Here is a 22994-nt window from a genome sequence, read left to right on the forward strand (position 1 = left end):
TTCTAGAGATTATAGCTAAGAAAAGGAACTGTTTTTTAAAACCTTTTTAGAACATTTTAGACAGTTTAAATAATGCTAAATAGGAATATGTGGAAAGCAACACAGATTCTTTTTTTCCAAGAACTGGGTGTATTTACATGAAACATCTTCATGTGGAGTGTCTTCATATGAGGCATTTACGTGGAGTATTTATGTGGCGTATCTTTGTGTGAGATGTCTTCGCATGGGGCATCTTTGTGTGGGGAGTTCACATAGAGCTGTTCAGTTTTCAGAAGTGCTGAGTGAGCTTTTCTTCTGAGTGTGAGATCTGTAGCCACCCTTCCTTGATTCCTACTCCTGCCATTCCTTACCTGTGTCTCCCTTCCCTGTGTCTTCCTTGTCTCCCTGTGTCTCCCTTGTCTCCCTCTTGTCCTCCCTGAAGAGGTGGACACCTGTGGGTGGCAATGGATAGGTCATCAGATGCTCTGATTATCCCCCAAGTGTAATTAACCTGGACAGATCCTTTTGTGGGTATCTTGGTGGGGCTGTGTCGAGGAACATGAGGAGGTGCTGGGAGAGAGGGTGGAGGTTGAGAGACTACAGGAGAGCCTGGTGGGAGACAGAGAGCTTTCTGAGGTCAGTGCAGGGACCATGGGCAGAAGACTCGAAGTGGGGCTGGCTTAGATAGGGTCATCCTTGCCTGCGGGAGGGGCTTGTGGGAGGGATGGGGGCATGAGAAGAGGCTGTCTCAGCGACCATTTTAATAAAGATTTCTTTAGAGGTTGGGAGTTTGGAGACCCAGGTGCTGAATTGTCTGATAGGGCCTGTTGGTTGTAGGTGTTTTGAATTCAGAGATAAATCTGGGCCTCTCAACCTGTAGGTGGCCTAGAGGTTCATATCTACCAGGGAAGCACCTGAGCTGTGGGGGCAGTTGGCCACATGTGGAGACCTTGGGGATGACTGTGGCCTGTGGTGTTGGGAAGAGCGGCCAAGTGGCACTCACATCCCAGCTGTCCTTGCTGGTGTGGTGATAGCCAAGGGGTCTGGGGATAGAAATATAATTCTTTTGGTATTCGTGCAAGCTTTGGCTATTTTTGACATGCAATTCTGATTTTCGAATATGTTTGACAGCTGGAAGAAGCACGCCAAATTCATTCTCGTTTTGAAAAAGAATTCAGTGATAAAAACGAGGAGACGGCACAGGTTGTTAGAAAGCACAAGGAGTTGCTGGAATGCTTGAAGGAGGAGAGTGCAGCCAAGGCAGAGCTGACGCTGCAGCTGCACAAGACCCAGGGTGAGTGAATGCAGTGGGTGGTGTCCTCTGGACCGGGGCACCTGGAACATGTACAGTTACAGGGAGCAGACACAGGCTACTGATGGAAGTGTCAGGAGCAGGGTTTTTTGTTGTGGTGGTGGTGGGTTTTTTTGTTTGTTTGTTTGTTTTCTGAGTTGGAGTCTCACTCTGTCACCCAGACTGGAGGGCAGTGGTATGCTCCCGGCCACCATAGCCTTGGCCTGCTGGGCTCAGGCGATCCTTCCATCTCAGCCTTCCAAGTAGCCGGAACTATAGGCAGGTGCCACTATACCCGACTAATTTTTTGATTTATTGTAGAGATGAGGTCTCGCCAAGTTGTCCAGGCTGGTCTCGAACCCACGGGCTCAGGCACCTCTCTCACCTTGGCCTCTCAAAGTGCTGGGATTATAGGCATGAGCCACCGCGCCCAGCCTGCTATGTTTTTTTTTTGTTTTTGAGTTGGAGTCTCAGTCTGTCGCTTAGGCTGGAGTGCAATGGCATGCTTACAGCCACCGCAGCCTGGACCATCTGGGCTCAGGAGATACTTCTGCTTCAGCCTTCCAAGTCACGGAAACTGTAGGCATATGCCACCATGCCCAGCTAATTATTTTTATTTTTTTGATTTGTTGTAGAGACTAGGTCTCGCCTAGTTGCCCAGGCTAGTCTCAAATCCTGGGCTCAGGCAGTCCTCTCGCTTCTGTCTCCCAAAATGCTGGGATTACAGGCGTGAGCTACCTTGCCCGACTAGAAGCAGGGTTTTTAAAAGTAGGATGTAAATGTAAACAGTGGGAGCACCAATGAAACAGTTGCATTTGGGAGGGACAGGGTAGCTGTGGGGAGTCTGTTGCTGGCAGGACTCTTCGAGAATGCAGGCTGTTCTGGATGCTACTGCTCTCATTGGCACATTTCTCCCCTGCTCTTGGGGTGACAGCTTCAGGGTGTCTGTAGGATGGCGTGATGGGAGCATTCACCACTTGTCATGGGAATGTCTGTCAGTGGTTCCTCTGAGCAGAGACGTCTACAACTGCCTACTGCCTCGTGCTCACAGTGATATCCTTATGCAAGGTCTCTGTGCAGGATGTTGTGGCCGACGGATGCAGGATGACCACTGCAGGTGGGGGCACTAATGTGTAGCTCTTCACTCTGGCTTGGCCTTGTCTGGAGATTCCCCCTTTGTTGAGGGGGGCAGACCTTGCATCTGCTCTTCTAGAGAGTGAATGCAGACATTACCTCCAGCACTCATGCTGTGGGTCTTTGGGCAGACGTTTTTGTGCGGCATGGCCTCTGGCTTTGCTCCTGCTATGGGTCAGAGTGTCAGTTTGCCCATCTCCACAGGCATCCTTGAAGGATTCAAGGTGGAGAAGGCTGATCTGCAGGAGGCGCTGGGCTGCAAGGAGGAATCCGAGCATCAGCTTGTCTTAGAACTGGAGAGCCTGAGGCAGCAGCTGCAGGAGGTAACCCAGGAGCAGGCCACACTGAGGGAAGAGTATGCCCGCCTATGGAGTCAGAAGGAAGCTTCGGCTATGGAAATGGAAGAAAGGGAGACTGGTAAGGAATGCCAGTGCTGGGGGATGAAGTGTGGAGTTCGGGGGGTATAGGGAAAGTGAGAAGTGCAGCAGCAGCTGATCCCAGCCTCCACAGAAGCGTGGCCTTTCTAGACGGCACACACTTCTGAAGGAATCGCCAGATGTGCACAACTACTTACTTGATTCTTACCCTGGATTCTGGAAGGCTGTGCAGGCAGGACGAAGCATTCACCTGTCCTGCTTCCTTTTTAGAAAGGTGATGGTCCTGGTCAGTGTGACTGATTGAAGAACTACGCCTCTGTGAAGTGGAAGGAATCTCCAGGAAATAGTGGGTTTCTGTGCATCCACCAGTCTGTCTGGGACAAGTGGCCAATACATGAAACAGAAGAGCCACTTTAACATATTATTTAAAGGAACAGAGTGTCTAATGAGAGTCCTAATTAGGAAAACATATGGTTTTGATGAAAATAGATCACATATTTTCAGATTTTTAGTCTTAACAATATTTAACATGAAAATGATCAAAGCATAAGCGTACAGCATTGAGTTTGTAAGTGACTGTATCCTCAAGTAGCTGATTTGTTAATGATTCTGTTGGGTGAAAATCCTTTCTGGAGCTGAGTCTGTATCCTCAGCTCCAAGGGTGGAATCTCCTGAAGTCTCCAAGGCCTCCCTGTGCTGCTGGCATTGCTGCTCACTGTCTCCCTGCCTACTGGGTGCCTCATAGTCTCACGTGGAATCTGTCTCTGGGCATCTGGAAGGGAGCAGGGCTCTGCATCTCTGTTGCCTTCCAGGATGGTCATGGAGAAGTGTTGATTCCATTAGAAATGCAGATTTGTGTTTGAGCCCCGGTCATCACAGTCACCACCCAGCCCATTTAGGAAAATCTCCCTTTTCTTTCCAAGACTGTTGATTGTTTTTAGTTTTTTTTCTTTAAAAGCAGCCAGCTTTTGGCTTTGTGAACCATTCTGTTTCATTGCTTTTTACCCTTCATTGTTGTTGCCATCTTTGTTCAGAGGCTCTTTGATGGTGCTCATGGACATGCTGTACCTCTCAGGGTCTGGGCTCATGCCGCCTCCTAGCAGTGCTGTGCTTTGTCCCCTGTGGGCCTGGCAGGATTTTCAAAGCCTCTTTGACAAGAGGAGTGTTTGTGGTTGGCTTTCCTTTTGGGGTATTATAGCTGCCCCAGACTTTATCACCCACTTGTCTCCTGTTCACTCTGTGATACCCCTGGATCCCGTTTCTATTTTTGTCTATAAATTTCTCATGTTAAAATATTAACCCAGTTTTTTTCCCTTTCTGTATTGTTTCTCATCCCTTTGTTTTCGGTCTTTATGCTTTTGTTTTAGTTGTGTCTCTTACGGATTCTGTATGAATGGGTTTTGTTTTTTTTTTTTAAAGCTTGTCTGTATCTCCTTTTGGTCCATTTAGACACATTTTCATTGTGGAGCCTGGCACCCACGGGTTTGTTCTTGCTCCTTTTTGTTTTTCTTTTCTCTATACCTACTCTGCTTTGCTTGGGGTGGCCTGTCCTCTGCCAGCTATGACATCATGCCATCAGTTTTACTCACAGTGTTGGCACCTTCTTTGCCTGGTCGGATCATTCTCTGTTTCTGGGCCTCCCTGTCCCCATGGAGGGTGTGTGTCACTCTCGGGGCAATGGGTGCCTGCAGATCTCTTGCTTTTACCTTGTCCCTGAGTGTAGCTGTGGCTGGAGACACACTACTTCAGGCCCTGTTTTTGTTTTCCCTGAGGCTGAGGCTGTTTGCTGTCATTTCTGCATCACTTTGTTGATTCTCTGAAGGTATTTTTGGAAACCTGTCTCTGATGTTCTGTGTGTTACTGTCACTGCCTGGGGTGGGTCCCCACACCTGGCTTATTCTGTTTGAGGTCTGGCTATTTTTGTTTTCTGTGCATTTGTCTGTCATTGTTCTCATGCTGCTCTTCTCTGTACTTTTCTGTCCTTTTCCATTCTCAAGCTGCTCTCTTTTCCTCCTTCACTTTGTTTTGTTGTCATTTCTCTGATATCTTCTTGGCTTGCTTTTGTGCCGACATTATTAATCTTCATCCTGCCTTGGTTTCTCACTCTGGTCTCTCCTTCTCTTTACATGACCTGCCCTTCTGCACATCCCTTTAGGGATATACTTGTGTCCTTCCACACAAGCAGACCTGGCTGCCAGCATACCCACTGCTTTAACCACAGGCTTCTAGGGATGGCCCTGGCCTGCCACTTGGCCTTGACCCTCCTTCGGGTCCTTGAACCTCAACCAACTTGGTTGAGGAGTTGAGCCCTGCCTTTTCACTGTTTTGCACGATGTCTTATTTGCAGTGTGTTTTGTGGCATCTTTGGGATGGTGCCGTATGTCCTGTTGTTGTTGTTTTGATCTCCTTTAAATATTGACACCAAAGCAACTGGGAGCCAGGAACTGCAGCAGTAGTTGGGAAGGGCTCACAGCTTGGGAAGTGTAAGGGTCTTAGTAAGTGTTCCCAAATTCTGCTGCCCAAATTCTGCTGCCCACATGGCCTTTGCTGGTGCTGGCACACATATTCTAGGCCGCATGCTCCTCTGTTTTCATCTTTGGTAAATACTGCACTTTCGTTTGTAGGCACACCTGGCTCTGCAATGCCCAGGGATACAGGTTTGTAAAAGCCATTGAGTGACCTCTGTGTGACATGCTGTATGTTTACATTAGATTTTGCAGATTGTCTACTAAAGAAGAAAAGTACCTCTGAGCATTCATGGCAACCATTAAGTTACAGTGATACAATAATCTTCAACATTAATTCATAAAAATTGGCAAAGTTGTCTATTTTAATTCTCCAGCAAAATGCAAGCATCTTTCTAACAATATCTGCTGCTATTCTTAAGCTATGTATGGCTTGTGCTGTTTTGCAGGAACTTGTGATAATTGTGGTTGTTCTTGGGCTGCATCACTGCTTTGGGCCTCCAGGGAGGTCTCTGGGAAGCCCTGAGCCTGTTCTGACTTTCTTATGGTCCCTCAGCATGGATGTCACTTGTTCAGCAACCTGGACCTCAGTCCGTGTCTCACCAAGGCCCAGGGTATGGTCAGCCTGGTGCCTTCCCCCTGTGTGGCCCTTATAATGGTGTTGTCTTAGCCAAGCAGGAGCCTGTGTTACCTCACGGCCAGGGAATGCTGACCGTGAGAGCAGCTGCTTTGGACCTTTGGCTCATGTCTTAGAGTGGGAATGACATTGTCATAACTGCATGTGTAAGACACATTTACCGTAATTGCTGACTTCTTAGCATGAATTTTTAATGGAATGTTGCTTATGTTAATGGGAGTGATGGTTGTCATAAAGGGTTGACAGATTTTTCCTTTTCAAAATGATTCCATTTTGAAAACTGGTAGAATGCAAGTAAGATGTATGAATTTAATATTGTAGTTTTTATGGTTTGAACACTGCAGGATTCAGCAGCACCAAGCTCCTTTTTCAAGATGCTTTTTAACCTGCAGTTTCAACTTAGGTTTGGGCATTGTCACCCAGTGTCTCAGTTTGTTTTGTGCTGCTGACAGAATCCCTGAGGCTGAATAAATCATAACAAATCAAGTGCTTGCAGTTCTGGGGGCAGGAGGCCTGAGGTCAAGGCACAGTAGATTAGGTGTCTGGGGAGGGGCCTCTGTTTCCATGACGGAGTCTAAAACCATGTATTTCAGAGTGGAGGAACCTGGACCATCAAGTGACAGAGATGGAAAGGCCAGGAGGGATAACCACTCTTGAAAGCCCTCTGAGAAATGAATCCCACACTTGAGGGTTGAGCCCTCATGGCTGCAATCACTTGTTAAAGGCCCCGCTCCCAGTCCCCTCTTGTTGGCAGTTGCATTTCTTTTTATTTTTTTTGAGTTTGAGTTTCACTCTGTCGCTCAGACTGGAGTGCAGTGGCCGCTCCCAGCCATTGCAGCCTTGACCTGCTGGGCTCCGGTGATCCTTCCGCCTCAGCCTTCCGAGTAGCCTGAATTACAGGCATGCGCTACCATACCTGGCTGATTTTTTGATTTATTGTAGAGATGAGGTCTTACTGCCCAGGCGGGTCTTGAACCTGCGGGCTCAGGCAATCCACTCACCTCAGCCTCCCAAAGGCGTGGGATTACAGGCTGAGCCTCCAAGCCCAGCTTGGCAGTTACATTTCAACATGAGTTTTGTAGAGGATAGAAATGTAAACCACAGCACCAGGTAACTTTAGGTTGACTTTGATTTGCTGAGTGATCGTGCACTTTTACTCTGAGACGTGTTGCAGCCTGGGCACTCAGAACTGTAGTTGTCTGCCAGAAACCTCCAGCCTGCTTATCTGGAGCTGTGCTCACATGGGTGGAGATTCTGTGTTATATTTTTCTGTGTTATAGGATATATGTGAAGATGTTACCCTAGAAAATTACCTGATATGTCATTTGGGAGTACCAAGATACATTCTTCTCAGCTTTAAACATTTAAAAAATTTTGGCCCATTTTCATTTAAAATATGTACTTTTTTCCAAAAGTAATTTAACTTTATTTTGAGTGAGTTTTTGATTAAACTTTGTGGATCTGTGAGGTATGGTCTTGGTGTTAGATGGAGATAGGCTAACGTTGGCTCTTGGGGTGCTTGTGTGTCCCCTGTTCAGTGCAACCTCCATGGAATTATATCTTGCAGGTAGGAGAGGTTTTGGGAGGAAATGAGACCTGTATTTTTACGGGGGTGGGATCAGAGCACCCTGTGCTCCCATCCTGCCTGCCGGGGAAGCTGGACCAGCATCAGCTTTTTCCTGGCAGCCTTATACTCGCCACACTTGGGAGCCTATGGCGGTCACCATCAAGACTCTGTGTTCTACTCAGTGATCATCACTGTGGAAATGTGTGTTTTGGGTTCCTTGTGCTCATTGTGGGTTCCAGCCTCTGGGCTACAGGGTTTCCTCCACATCTATTTTCTTTGTGTTACTAGCTCTGCGGAAGGAAGTAGAGGATTTGACCCAGGAGCAGTCGGAGACTAGGAAGCAGGCTGAGAAGGACCGCTTGTCCCTGCTTTCCCAGATGAAGGTTCTTGAGTCTGAGCTGGAAGAGCAACTCTCTCAGCATCAATGGTGTGCTAAGCAGGCCGAGGAAGTCACTGCTCTGAAGCAGCAGATGGCATCTCTGGACAAGCACCTGCGTAACCAACGGCAGTTTATGGATGTAAGAATTCTGGATAAATGTCACTAGAAGTTATCATTATAGTGCGAGCTTCTTTCCAGGCTGTTGTGTCTGTGCTCTGACATTGAGTGTCTGGTACTCACCATGCAGATGCACCTGGGCCACTGTTTCAGTGACATCTGAGTTGCCCACCTGTTGTGTGGAGGGTTTCATGGGACTCCTCGCTGTGGCTGGGCACACGTTCCTTTTTACACTCCTGGGAGGCGTTTCCAACAGTCAGGCTTTAGTCTTATGTCCTGGGAGGTGTGCATGTGGCCTACCTACTCCTGGGGAGCCTCGGTCGCTCCGTTGGACCTGTGCTGTCTGCTCTCACCATTCTTGTCTCCCTGTTCACCATTTCCAAATGTGATCATGTTTCTCGAGCCTCCTTTACGTGCCATCTAGAGGGTTATTCCTCTTAACCCCATTTTACAAAAGTGACTATGATGAAGGACATTTGGAGTTCGCACTGCTGGGTGAGGGACTTGTGTGTGTGCGTTGGAAGCCTGGGCCATGAGGGTCACATATGCCCCAATGGGTGGTCCTGACATGCTGCCTCTTGTCCTAGGAGCAAGCTGCAGAACGGGAGCATGAGCGTGAGGAGTTCCAGCAGGAGATTCAGAGGCTGGAGGGGCAGCTCCGCCAGGCTGCCAAGCTACAGCCTCACGGCCACCTTGACAGTCAGGTAGGTCAGCCTGCTGTGAGCTACACCTGGGGTGGCCATTCTCTACCATGTTTTTAGGCTTTAACTTTCTTTAAATTTTTGCCTTCCATGTACATGAAAACAGCAGTACACACAACTGGATGGAGAGGTAAGGAGGAGCAGCCCTGCCTATATCCCATTGGCGTAGTTGGTGCTCTTGTCTTGGCAGCTCAGGCTTCCTTTCACAGCATGACTGACAGAGAAGGCACCACATACCATCCTGTGCCTGCCTGCTTTTTGTACTTTTGCTGGGGATTGCAGCTGTTTGCCTCCACTTGTCTGAGAAAGCTCTCATTGGTTTGCTTATTATTCTCTTCAAATATTAAACTTATTTTGAGATTATAGGTGATTCATGTGCAGTTGTAAAAAGTAAGACTCAGATCCCCGGTAGCTTTCACCCAATGGGCACTGCTTGCAGAGCTAAGAGCTAGTACACAGCATCACCGCCACTGTCGACAGGGACCTGATGAAGTGTTTGCCCTTGCCACAGACCCCCTCACATGTGCTGTAATGGCTACACCTCATCCTGCCCCGACAACCTCTAATCTGTCTTCTGCTTGTATAATTTTGTCACTTCCATGCTATTATGTAAATGTAGTCATAGTAGGTGTGCTATCTTTTGGGATTGGTATCTTTCACTGAGTCTAATTCTCTGGAGATTCATCCAGGTTGTTGCATGTCTCCATTGTTTTTTCTTTTTTGTTGCTAAGTACTATTCAATTCCTTTCTATCAAAATAAATTTTATACTACTAACAAATGTTTGTAAAGAGAGAATGCCCTTCTTAATACAACTTTATCTTATTATTTCTTAGGTTTCATTGTACAGCCTAGGTCTAGAAAAATGCATAGAGCATTTATTTTCTCTTGTCAGTTGTATTGTGTACTTTTAAATTTGGATGATAGGTTTTTTTAGAGCAGTCTGCTTTATTGCTCAAACATTTTCTGTTATTGCAGATTGAATTGTTACAACAAAAACTGAGAGAAAAATCAGATGGATTTAATGAATTAGCTATAAAGAAAGAGATAGCAGATAGACAAGTGTTAATTCAGGAAGAAGAAATTAAACGTCTGGAGGAGATGAACATCAACACCAGAGCAAAAGTGGTCCAGTTCCAGGAAGAATTGGAAAAACAGAAAAAAATTGTGAAAGAGTTACAACAAGTAAGCATTGCTATGCTGTAATTGGAAGTGCAGTGAGGTGCCCATGTCCATGCCCTCTGGTTTTGGTTCTCTCTAAGATTTCCAGGCAGAGCAGGATTTCAGATCTCTCTTTTTCTCTTGTACCTACCAAGTCTGCACTGGAAATACAAAGTGTTAGAGACAGACAGACATTATCAGTGACTGGATAGCAAGTTTACTCTGACCTCTCTGGAGATACTTTTATTTACTGTAGTAGGATGTTAGACCAGTCTTTATGTCTCAAGAACTCTGAATTTAACCTTAGTAATTTCATAAAGTAAATTTTTAAAATTTTTGTTTTTAAAAAACTTCATTAGATACTTAAGTTAGAGCTAGTTATCTTAGCTTTTGAGTTGAGAACTTATGCCAGCTCCCCAGTGAAAATATTTCCAGTGATAGTGCTTCTTATTAAAGCTTGAATCGTGCATTGATACTGTTTCCTATGTTAAAACCTTAGGAACAGGCTGAGAAGGCCTGTCTGGTAGGGCTGTCTCATGTGTGACCAGGGCTGCCTCTGTGCTTCAGGAGACAGCTGTGCCCTCTTTTTTGGGAATTTAGCTAAGTGGAACTGAGCTTCTAGATTTCCTTGTATCTTATGTTACTGGAAGTTGAAAGATTACTTGAAAAGTGAGACTTAGTGAGGAATTTTGTTTTAGAATCAATAGTTTGGCCCTCAGACAAATCTGCTCATGGGTGAGATGAGGGTTTTTCTTGAGTATGTCTGATTCTATCAGTCTAATGAGAACTTCACATGAGGACCTACCTGATGTGTTTCCACTCCTCTGGCGGGGACCACCCTGTGTGATCCTCTCCCTAGAAGGGAGCTGTTCCTTGTCAGCTTCATCCCTTCCTACCTTCATTCGCTCAGCAAATGTTTACTGAGCTTATTAGGTGCCAGGATATAGAAAATGCTTTTTTTCTCCAGAAAATTGAGCCATATGTACAATTTTATATGCCAATTTCTCCCCCACTTAATATGTTGTGAGCATTTTCTCCATACTAAATATCCTTTGGAAGCTTTTTCGTGAGCAGTTAATATTTGTGGTATGGATATACCAGCAATTATTGCCCTATTTTTTTTTTTGACAAGTTCTTTTCAATTTTTAAAAAACTGGCTAACAGTCTAATGAATGTTTTTGTACCATGTCAAGTGATTACTAAAGATAGGTTCCTTGCAGTGGGATCATTGCATATACTATAGCTCTGTATTTGAGGTCACATCCTATGCTGGGTTCTGTGTCTTATGCTGTCTAATGAGTCCCTGGGTGCAGGTATATATCCAGGAATATCTGTGTTTCAGGAAGAGCTGAGGATGTTTTCTATGTTAACAGGCAGCCATTTGAGGTCCCTGATTCCTAAATATTTGCCTAAAATAAATTTCCATTTTTGTTCTTAAATAGGATAAAGAGGCACTAAAGGAACAGCAGATGAATAACTTGCTTCTGGTGTCCACACTGCAATCTAAACTAGATGAAGGCAGATGTCCTGTGCTTCCTTTGGGCAGCCCTCCCAAGGGCTCAGAAGTGCAGTTAGAGGCGACGCAGAGGGCACTCCTGCAGTGTGAGAGTGAGGTGCGCAGTTGGAGCTGTTGGGGCCGTCAGTCCCTGCTGAATGTCAAGGGCACTTCCTGTGTGGAAGACCTGACATCTGAATGACAGCTGGTGGCTTGTGACTGCTGTATAGTTTTTGTAATTTTACCATTTATATGTGGGTATAGAATGGCAGTAAATACTTTGGGCGTGCACTTTTAAATATCTCAAAGCTATATTAATAGTTTCTAAATCAGTTATAATATTAGATAATTTTTAATGCTTCCCTTTGTTTTAATGAAAGGTTTTGGACTTAAAAGGACAACTAGAAAAGATTGAAGATGACTTAGTAAGTAAAAATGAAGAAATACTACATCTGAACTTACAATTAGATATACAGAACAAGCAAACAGCTGTTAGCCTCAGAGAACTTCAGGAAGAGAATGCCAACCTGAAGGTAAACTACAAAAGGTCCACTTCGAAACTAAGTTTATGTTGGTTATGTAGGGGCTGGGGCCAACTGAAGGACCCTCCTTATGGGCAGGTAGGCCTCTGACCTTCCTAGACATGTGAGAATCCATGCTGGAGACCCCGCACAGTACCCATGACCCTGCCCGGGGATGTTTATAGGAAGCCACTTTCTAGGGTTATGAGTTGGCAGGCAGTGACCCTGCCCCAAACTCTGCTTTCTTTGTGCAGCACTGATAGTCGTGTTTTCTGAAAGAGCTTTGACTAAAGACTAAAATTGCAGGAGAGGAACTTCCCTAATGACTGAAACCACGAGGAGGAGATAAGTGATCACTTTGGAAGATGTGAATGACTCCTGATGGAAAAATATCTATTTTTAAATCTTTTCTATTATTTTGATGTAGCTGTGCTTTTGAAGCAAAAAAGAAAACCAATCTCTATATAGTAGAGATGATATTCAAAGCTGCAAAGAAAACAACTTTATAAGGTGGCTTTGAAATAGGAATCATGTTTGCTTAGAAATCACATGTGGTGCCAGTGTCCCGTGCTCGATGAACTCAGTGTTGGAAGACAGTTGAGGGGTGGTGTAATTTATGTCTAATTCTCACAGAAATTGCATCTGTGTAATTTTTTTTTTTTTTAGATTGGATAATATGGTATATTTTGAAAGTAGTTTAGAGAGGAAAAAAAAAGGGATCCACCTCCCCCAGACTGAGGAGGGGACCAGAGCTTACAGAGAAGCATAGTAGCCACATCTGTGTCATTCTAAAACATCTGACATGAAAAAGGAATTTTAGGCTGACCCTAGTAACTCCTTGTTCCTTCATTGTGAATTCTTCCTTAACTAATAGATGAAAGCAGATAAGAGTACATTTTACTTATTCTTTGGTGGTGGTTTTAAAACAAATTACCTGGAAAAGTCCAGTAATAGATTTTTGAAAATCAAATTAATGTGTTACTTTATTTTATTTATTTTTTATTTTAAAGATGTGGAGTACAATTCAGGGTTAAGTATACAAAGATTCATTATGCAGATACCCTTGTTGATGAGGTGTGCCCCCTCCCCCCAATGTGTTATTTTAAACAGAGAAGACTTTAACAGAAAACGTTTTAAAATTGATTTTCTAATTTTCAAATTTAAAGCTATAAGCTTATTTAACATTTCATATCTGCACAGTCAGTGGAATATTTCACATAGTAACACTGTTGACATTGTTGTTATTATGATTGTTATTATGATTTCCATAGACGTTTTTGCACAGCAAAGAAAAGGAGATGATGTGTGTGAGTGAGCAGCTCCAGGCCCATCAGGGGGGAACAGGGAGCAGAGCTCTCAGCGAGGTAAGTGTCCCTCCACGCCTCACACACATATGCTGGGAGAAAGGGGATCTGTCTTATACCTCCAGCTATGCTTGCATCTTCTGTGTTAAAGTTTCTAAGTATGATTGACAGGGCCTCTGGCTTTCTAGGATAACAGTCCTGTTTCCTTACATAATGTTTATAATACTTTTAAATCAATTTTGGAGGAGGGTGTAAGGATGATGTGGGACCATAGGGTTAAAAGAACGTTGTCTGCAGTTTTTCACTTCTCATTTTCCTATGAGTCTACTGGGATATTAATGACCTATGTTTATATCTTGTATATTTGGCAAAATTTTAAAAATTCTTTTGTGTTACTTTGAGGAGTAACTTTAAAACCAGTGATTCATTTTTACAAGAAGATTGTTATCTATTACTTTTCCTTAAGGTTCTTAGAATTTGTCATGTGAATATAATTTTATATAATGAAAATATATTAAGAATTTATGTAATAAGGATAATATTTTAGTTCCTTTAAGAATAGAAAACTTGGTAAAGACAATCCCAAATATTTTTTGGGGGGATTTTTTTTTTTTCTGGATATGTGCAAATTTGTACATCCTTTATTTTCTGTAATTTTTCTAGTTTTTTGTAAAGGTATGAATGTTATTTTGTTTTGCTTTAAATAATAAATGAAACTAAAATTCTGTTTAAAGGGCTGACTCTTGTCAAGTTTTCAATTCTTTGAAGGAATAGTTGATGTTTTCTACCCCTATTTTATATTAGTAAAGATTTTGTCTTCTAGAGGCATTGTGTCCTTCAGGCTTGTTGGGGAAACTGAGCTCCCTGTCACTGTTGACATGATCATCGTTGTTGTCACTTGCTTTGTGCCACCATCTCCTGCAGTTCCAACCATTCTGATACCTTTATCAACATGTGTCCTCCCTTTCTGTGTTGCTTATTTTAACACTGGCATTAGTGACTTTTAAAAAATGTTATCATTTAATTTTCCCTTATTCTATAGTGTATCAGTAAAGTGGTCTTATACCTCTTTTGTTAAATTTATCCTTAAATATTTCAGGTGTTTTGTTTTTGTTTTTGTTTTGAGTCAGAGTCTCATTCTGTCGCTCAGGCTGGAGTGCAATGGCATGCTCACAGCCACCGTAGTTGCTGCCTGCTGGGCTCAGATGATCCTTCCGCTTCAGTCTTCCAAGTAGCTGGAACTACAGGCATGTGCCATCACGCCTGGCTAATTTTTTGATTTATTATAGAGACAAGATCTTGCCATGTTGCCCAGGCTGATCTTGAGCCTGTGGGCTCAGGCAATCTTCTTGCGTCCGCCCCCAAAGTGCTGAGATTACAGGTGTGAGCCACCGTGCCCAGCTTATTTTAGGTTTTTTTTTAGATTTAAAATAATTCACTGTCTAGTTGTCTATCATGAGTACACACATACTAAACACAACTTTTAACTTTGCCAAATTTATGTATATTAGTAGTGTTTTGTGGATTCCATTGGACTTTTTTTTTTTTTTTGAGTTGGAGTCTCACTCTGTCGCCCAGACTGGAGTGCAGCCTTGACCTGCTGGGCTCCGGCAGTCCTTCCGCCTCAGCCTTCCAAGTAGCTGGAACTACAGGCACGCGCTACCACGCCTGGCTAATTTTTGATTTATTGTAGAGATGAGGTCTCACCAAGTTGCCCAGGTGGGTCTCGAACCCACGGGCTCAGGCAATCCACTCACCGCAGCCTCCCAAAGGCGTGGGATTACAGGCTGAGCCACCGAGCCCGGGTTCCATTGGACTTTTTATGTGTAAAATACACTATCTTTAGATAAAGATAGTTTTGTTTCTTTCCTATCTTCATCTTTTTCTCTAGTACTTTCAATACAGTCTTAAAACTAGCAAAAGCAATCATTCTTGTCTTGTTCTTGATCTTATGGGGAAGTTTTTGGTGTTTCACCATTAAGTATGTTAGCTGTAAATTTTTCATAGATGTCTTTTTATGTTCCCTTATACTTCTGGCTTGCTTTTTCTGAATCTGTATTATTTTTCCTTTTTATTCTAATGGTAGTAATTACATTGAGTGTTTCTTTTCTTTTCTTTTTTTGAAGTTAAACCAACTTTGCATCCTTAAGATAAAAGAAACTGCCAAACTGTTTTATGTAGTTTCTCTACCATTTTACATTTCTACCAGCAATATATGAGATTTCCAGTTACCATATCCTCATCAGCACTTGGTGTGGCCAGTCTTTTTTTTTTTTTTTTTTTTAATCTTTATTTATTTTAGAATGGTGGGGGCATATATGAGAATTTGTTACATAGGTATATTGCATGAAGGCAAGGTTTGGGCTTCTGGTGAGCCCTCCTTCCCCTACTTCTCCATCCTCTGTCAGTGGTGAGCATTGTACCCAGTGGGTGGTTTTGTATCCCTTATCCCCCCTGTTTTTTATCAGTGCCAAGTGTCTGTTGTTCCCATCCCGTGCTTGTGTGTGCCCAGTGTTTAGTACACGGCCTTTGTTTGTAATTTTAGCCATTCTAGTAGTATATCCTTGTTGTTTTAATTTGTATTTCCCTTATGACTAATGATCTTGAGCATCTTTTCATGTATTTATTTGCCACCCATGTTGTGGTAGAATGTGTGTATCAATCTTTTGCAAATTAAAAGAAAATTGATTTATTTTATTGTTGAGTTTTGGGAATGTTTTATAACTTTTGAACACAGGTTTTTTTTTTTAATACATGATTTGGAAATATTTTCCCCCACTCTCTAGCTTGTCTCTTTATTCTCTTAACTATGTATTTCACAGAGCAGAACTTTTTATTTCCAGTGAAGTCTCCTTCATTAATTTTTAAAAATGGATTATGCTTTTGGAGTTGTATATGAGAGTTCTTTGCCTAACCCAGTAATATGACAAAGATATTCTCTTGTTTTCTCTTAGAAATTTTATGGTTTTACTTTGCATTCAGGTCTTTGATATACTTTAAGTTTATTTTTTATTTTTTTTTTAGTTGGAGTCTCACTCTGTCACCCAGACTGGAGTGCAGTGGCCGCTCCTGGCCACCACAGCCTCGACTTGCTGGGCTCCGGCGATCCTTCCGCCTCAGCCTTCCAAGTAGCCGGAATTACAGGCATGCACTACCACGGCCGGCTGATTTTTTGATTTATTGTAGAGATGAAGTCTCGCTGCCCAGGTGGGTCTGGAACCCGTGGGCAGGCAATCCACTCACCTTAGCCTCCCAAAGGCGCGGGATTACAGGCTGAGCCACCAAGCCCGGCTAAGTTTATTTTTTATCACATACATGTTCAGTTATTTCAGTACCTTTTGTTGAAAAACTGTTCTTTTTCAATTGAAATTGCCTTTGCACCTTTCCTGAAAATCAGCTAGCTGTATTTGTTTGGATCTGTTTTAGAACTCTCTATTTAGTTCTGTTGTTCTAAGTTTTTCTTTCTCTCTTTGTTAATACCACACTCTCTATTGTAGTTTTTTAGTAAATCTTGAGATATCATAATATGAGTCCTTTCTGCTTTCACAAAATTGCTTTGACTATTTAAAGCCTTTGACTTCCCATGTAAATCCCATATAATTTTTGAATCAAAATGGCAATATCTACAAAAAAAAAAAATCCTGCTGGTATTTTGGTTAGCATTGCATTGAATCTCGATTGATTTGGAGAGAATTAACATCTTAACAATATATGTCTTTCACTCCATGAACATGATACAACTCTCCACTTCATTTGTTTTCTTAGATTTCTTTTATTGGTGTTAGGTAGTCTTCAACTTAAATATCTGCATATATTTTGTTAGATTTATACCTATATGTTTTATTTTGTTGTGGAGCGATTAAATGATATGTTGATTTAATCTTGAATTCTAATTGTGTATATAATTGTAATCTAGTATATGTAATTATTAGTGATTTTTATATACTAACCTGTGTCCTATGACCTTGCTAAACTCACTTATTAATTGTAGGGGCTTTCTTTGTTGATTATTTGAGATTTTTGAATGTAGACTGTCATGTCATCTGCAAATAGGGCCAATTTAATTTTCCACCTTTCCAATATGTATGCTTTTTGTATCCTTCTCTGACTTTATTGTACTAGCTAGGACTCCCAGTATTGTGTTGAGTAACGACAGTAGAATGGACTTTTTTTGCTTTGTTTCAGATCTTATGGGAAAATATTCAGTCTTTCATCAGAAAGTTTGATGGTAGCATTAGGCTTTTTTGAGAGATTATTTATCAAGTTGAGGAAGTTTTTTTCTTTTTAAAAAATATTTATCATATTTATTATGATTTTGCTTATTCCATTGTTCAACTTTTCATTTTGTAGTTCCACAGCTTCTTCTGTAATATAACATTCACAGAAGGAAGTTCTTTTCTGTACCCTGTTTTCTGAGAGTTTTAAATCAAGAATGGTATTGAATTTGCTTAAGTAATTTTTCTTCATCAACTGATAATAGTTGTGTGATTTTTCTTCTTTAGCCTGTTACTATGACAGGCTTTGTTGATGAGTTTTCAAATATTGAACCAGCCGTACATCCCTGGAATAAACCCTCTTTGGTCATGGTGTGTAATTCTTTTATATTGCTGAATTCTATTTACAAATATTTTGTTAAGAAGTTATGCATTTCGAGAACAGCCTGGGCAACTTGGCAAGACCTCATCTTTACAATAAATCAAAAATTAGCCAGGTGTGGTAGCACATGCCTATAGTTCTGGCTACTTGGAAGGCTGAGGCAGAAGGATTGCCTGAACCTAGCAGATTGACACTGGGGTGGCCGTGAGCATGCTACTGCACTCTAGCCTGGGTGATGGAGTGAGACTCCAACTCAAAAAAAAAAAAAAAAAAAAAAAGAAGTTATGAATCTACATTCATCAGAGATAATTGGTCTGTAGTTCTCTTGTGATTGTCTGGTTTTGGTGTTGGGGTAATATTGGTTTTGTTGAATGAATTGTTCCCCCTTCTTCTATTTTCTGGGAGATTGTGTAAAATTGGAGTTATATATTCCTTAAATGTTGAGAAGAATTGTTCAGGGAAGCCATCTAGGCCTAGTGAGTTCTTTTATTAGGTTTTTAAAATTACAGATTCGGCCAGGCATAGAGGCTCACACCAATCCCAGCACTTTGGGAGGCCCAGGTGAGAGGATGCCTGAACCCACAGGTTGGAGACCAGCCTGGGCAACTTGGCGAGACCTCATCTTGACAATAAATCAAAAAATTAGCCAGACATGGTGGCAAGTGCCTGTAGTTCCAGCTACTTGGAAGGCAGAGGTGGAAGGATCGCCTGAGCCCAGCAGATTGAAACTATAGTGGCCATGAGTGTGCCACTGCACTCCAGCCTGGGTAACAGAGTGAGACTCCAACTGAAAAAAATAATAAAAAGAAATTATAGATTCAATATCCCTACTAGTTGTAGGGTTATTCAAATTAATGTCTATACTGAGAAATTTTTAATTATTTATTGAGGGTTTTTTCCCTGCCTGACTCTTTTCTTCCAGGGCTCCAATTATAGACATACCCCACCTTTTCCATTATCCCATGGATATTTGAGGTTGTGTGCATTTTCAAAATAATTTTTTCTCCTTCTTTTCCTCTAATGGGATAATTTCTATGGTTTTTTTAAGTTTGTAGATTGTCATGTCCAGTATTTTCTTAAGCCTACAGAGTGCATTTTAAAATTTCATGTATTATAATATTTAGTAGTAGAATTTTTCTTTATCATTTCTATTCTTCTGCCAAGATTTTCCTGTCTTTTTGTTTATTGTGAGCATAGTTCTTTTATGTCCTTGAACACAGTTATAACATCTGCTTTAACATCTTTGTTCGAGCGTCCTTGTCATCTCAGGGTTGAATGTCATTGATTGTCTTTTCTCTTCAAAATTGGTCACACATTCCTGATATTTTTGTGTATATTTGGAATAATTGTAATTTGAATCTTTGACATTCTGCAAGTTATGTTGTGGGTACCCTGGCTTCTGAAGCATGTTGAGGTTTTGTTTTAGTGGTAGTCAGCTTGGTTAGATTCCAAGTGTACACTCTGTCTTGCCTGCAGAGGTCGTGATCCATTTCCCTACCCATGTTGTGGCAATGGCCTGAGATGTGGACAGAGTCCACACATGGAGCATGGGTTCGCCTTCCCTAGTTCTCTGTCTTTCTTGACACAACTCTTACTCCTTACTGCCTGGCTGCCCTGCTCCTCCTGGCCTCATCTAGTTGTGCTGCCCAAGGGCATAACTTCAGACACAGAGCCTCCCCTGTCTGGTGGTCTGTGCTGTGTACCAAGTCCCCTGTACAACCTACTGGGCCCACAGACAGATGGAGTGTGACCTGTTGGAGTCAATGAAGATGCTTCTGAGTAACCTCTGTCTCCACTGCATGTGGAACTCTATCCTTGATCTGAAGTCTCCCTTGCCTGGCTTTGCTCTTGCCCCTGCATGTCCCCCTGCTGGTGCTGACTTTCCATCAGAGCTGTGTTTGCTGAGCGAGTAGCACTCTTTTGGTAAGGTGCCACTTCTAGGTAAAGTGAACATGTCTTCACTGCCCTGTCCTGGAAGGAAACCCAATGTGTGTGCTCCTACTGTGGCATCTACTCCTTCCCTTAGTTCTGCTACCTAAAGTTGTTTTCCTCTTTCTTCTGGCACCTTCACCTGCTTTTGTCTCTTCTTTATGCTGTTCCGGTTGCACTGTATTTTGGAGGACTGATTTTAGATTTTAGTGTTTTACATTATAGAGCCATGTTTGTTTGCTGGCTCCAGTATTTTAAGTGTAATGTTTGTTTTGTGATTGTGACTGTTTGGGATTACATGCCCTTTTAATACATTCCAGTGTATTTAATACATTTAGTGAGTGAGCAAAAATTGCATACTGTCAGAATTATCTTTAAAAATTTCTTCACTTTCCCGTAAAGTACAGAGACATGGGTCTGTGTAGAACATGGTAAGGAACATGCAAGAGAGCTGAATGTGAGATAGAAGGATCAGGGCTTTCAGTTCAGAATTTTATTTTGTTAGATGTATAATACTGCATTCACGTGTGGTAAATACATGCGTAGTGTACAGCTGATTACATCAAAACCAAACCAAGGATTGCTCAGCTTTCTTTTTTTTGTTTTACTCTGGGCTAGGTTTGTATTTGACTTCAAAGCAGTTGTGAAGAAGTTCTAGTGAAACTATAAGTTGTTCTGAAACCCTCTATTTTTTGGAAAAACATAAGACTATAACAAATTGTTTGAAAATTGTTAGAACACAAACCAGTTAGAATTTTTCCACTTTTTGGTCTCTATCAGTAACAGCTTAAGAGAATAGTTTGGAGCCATATTGACTTAGATTTCAATCCTGATTTTCCATGTAAAAATACTATTACTTCCACTTTAAAGATAGGAAAATTGTGACATAGATATTAAACATTTTTCCAAAGATGTTAGGATATTGTGGATTTGAAAAGATATTTAATATATATGTCGCAATTTTCCTATCTTTAAAGTGGAAATAATGATATTTCTTAACTTAAAGTTGTTGAGGATTAGGTTAAATGGCACAAGTAAGCACGTTCTTTGATGCCTGGTGTATCTAGACAGCATTGATAGAAACACCTGTCATCATGCGCAGCCTCAAGGAACAGAAGGAGCAGTGTGCCCATGGCTCATTCACCTTTTCTAGCCAATTTTCTCACTTTTATTCCCAAGTTAGACACCTGAAATCTAATGCTTCTGTGGGAAAAACAAACACGTCAAGGTCATCTAAATATTAACAAATCAACATTTAAAGGGTGGTGGAAGCACTATTATTTAGATGCCCTTGAGTGAAAAGTGGCCAAACAAATTACAGCTTCCTCGTGCCTGGACACTGATGTGCTATGTTGGATGTGTGGTGTTGGGAAGGCAGCTGGGGAGTTGTAGGTTCTGGCCCTCCAGCACTGGGCATTTCCATACGTTGAGTAAGTTGGGTAACACCATAGTTTGTTGGATGCTTGTTTGTTTTTCAAGCTGTCAAGTCTCTCTACTTCTCCAAGAATGAATTCAGACTAAAATGTTCTGAAGGAGGGAAATTCTGAAGTGGGTACATTTAATTTGCTTCTGAAATATGCTTCTCTTCAGGTTGTATACACCCGCAGTTCTGAGATTGAAGAGCTGAAAGCCCTTGTTGAAAATTTGCAAGAAAACCAAGAGCGGTTGCAGAAGGACAAAGCAGAAGAAATTGAACAGCTCCATGAAGTAATTGAGAAGCTGCAGCGGGAGCTGGCCCTCATGGGGCCTGCGGTGCATGAAGTCAGCAACAGTCGGGCAGACAGTCTGCATAGTGAACTGCTCAGTTCCCAGTCAGTGGGACCTCGTGTTCAGGCACTGCAGGCTGAGCTTGAGGCTGCACTTGCAGCCCAGGAGGCCCTGAGTCGACTGCTGGCTGACAGGGAGCGTGGGCATAGCCAGGCTCTGGAGGCCCTGCAGCAGCGCCTGAGGGGTGCAGAGGAGGCCGCAGCCCAGCAGCTGGCTGAGCTGGGGCGCAGTACAGCCCTCAGGGAGGCTGAGACTGAGGGTATGGCCTCCCGGATCCGCGAGTTCGAAGCTGCCCTGAAAGCAAAAGAAGCGGTGATTGCCGAGAGAGATTTGGAAATTGATGCGATGACCCAGCGAACTGTGGCCCACTGCACTGAGCTGGAGGGTGTCCTATCCGCCCTGGCCCATGTGCGCTGCACCCTGGAGCAGCTGCCTCTGGCCACCTCAGATGAGCCTCCTGAGTTGCAGCGTCTCCGCATACAGTGTATCCGCCTCAGCCGCCAGCTGCATGTATTGAACCAGCACTTCCTAAGGTGCCAGCTGGAACTGGACAAGCAGCAGGCCTGTGGGGCTGCAGCCCACATGCAGATGCCTCTAAGGGAGGGCTGCATTGAGCCGCGAGTGCCCAGGGATGCAGAGGCCACCTGTGATGACATGCTGCAGAGGGGTGTTGGCGGGAGGCTGACCTTGAGCCCCCATGGCCAGGACCCTGACCCAAGGGTAGGCTCCTACCCATGGAGGCCGTGTTGGGGGTGATGAGGACCCTGAGGACCAGGCAGGGTCAGGGGAGGTTGCATGTTCTTTGAAAGAGACTTTGGGCTTTTTCCTTCCTCTTCTGGTCTTCTTTTAGCTTAATAACTCTTCTCCTTGCTGTGAGGGGTACTGAGGATGCAATTATGGTGGCTCATGATACAGTAGAAAACAACCTGAAACTCATGCCAGCCTGGGCCCATTTAGGATCCATGTGCAGTGAAATTGGGCTGAGGATTTCACTGTTTTGTACCAATGTTAAGATTATTATTATAACTTAAGCTTTTTAAAATGATTCCTTTTTTAATATGATAGGGACCATTCAAAAGATGTGTGGATCACTTTGTGTTAGACAGTCGTTCTTAATTTCCCTCTCTGATTTCTAATCAAATGGTTCTTTTTGAGTCCGAATCTCACTCTGTCGCCTAGTCGGGAGTGTGGTGTCATGTTCTCTGCTACCACAGCCTTGGTTTGCTGGGCTCAGGTGATCCTTCCACCTCAGCCTTCCAAGTAACTGGAACTATAGGCACGAGCCCCCATACTCAGCTAATATTTCTGATTTATTGTAGAGACAAGGTCTCATCAAGTTTCCCGGGCTGGCCTTGAAGCCCTGAGCTCAGGCAGTCCTCTTGCCTCCACCTCCCAGAGTGCTGGGATTACAGGTGTGAGCCACCGTGCCTGGTGGTTCATCTTTTAACAAGCATTTCTTATGTGAAATGCAAGCTCATTTCATTTTTGAACAGAGTATCATACGTGAACCATCTTTTTAAGTATTCCAGTTTGTGTTTGAGCAGAGCTTAAAGCCGTCCCTATCTGTAGCCCCCAT

General features: G+C 42.9%; 1 protein-coding gene across 1 annotated transcript in view; it reads left to right on the forward strand.

Annotated features, from left to right (window-relative positions):
* Positions 1 to 22994, forward strand: part of PCNT (pericentrin) — a 104332-nt gene that overhangs the window by 39564 nt on the left and 41774 nt on the right. The window contains exons 17-25 of the mRNA XM_008064573.1: positions 1111 to 1273; positions 2609 to 2821; positions 7739 to 7968; positions 8534 to 8650; positions 8757 to 8777; positions 9624 to 9830; positions 11249 to 11419; positions 11682 to 11834; positions 21242 to 22138. Of these exons, the coding sequence (XP_008062764.1) occupies positions 1111 to 1273; positions 2609 to 2821; positions 7739 to 7968; positions 8534 to 8650; positions 8757 to 8777; positions 9624 to 9830; positions 11249 to 11419; positions 11682 to 11834; positions 21242 to 22138 (2172 nt within the window). The remainder of the gene's footprint in view (positions 1 to 1110; positions 1274 to 2608; positions 2822 to 7738; positions 7969 to 8533; positions 8651 to 8756; positions 8778 to 9623; positions 9831 to 11248; positions 11420 to 11681; positions 11835 to 21241; positions 22139 to 22994) is intronic.

The sequence above is a fragment of the Carlito syrichta genome, unplaced genomic scaffold, assembly GCF_000164805.1.
Source record: "Carlito syrichta isolate Samal-C Ts95f unplaced genomic scaffold, Tarsius_syrichta-2.0.1 Scaffold307711, whole genome shotgun sequence".
NCBI lineage: Eukaryota > Metazoa > Chordata > Mammalia > Primates > Tarsiidae > Carlito > Carlito syrichta.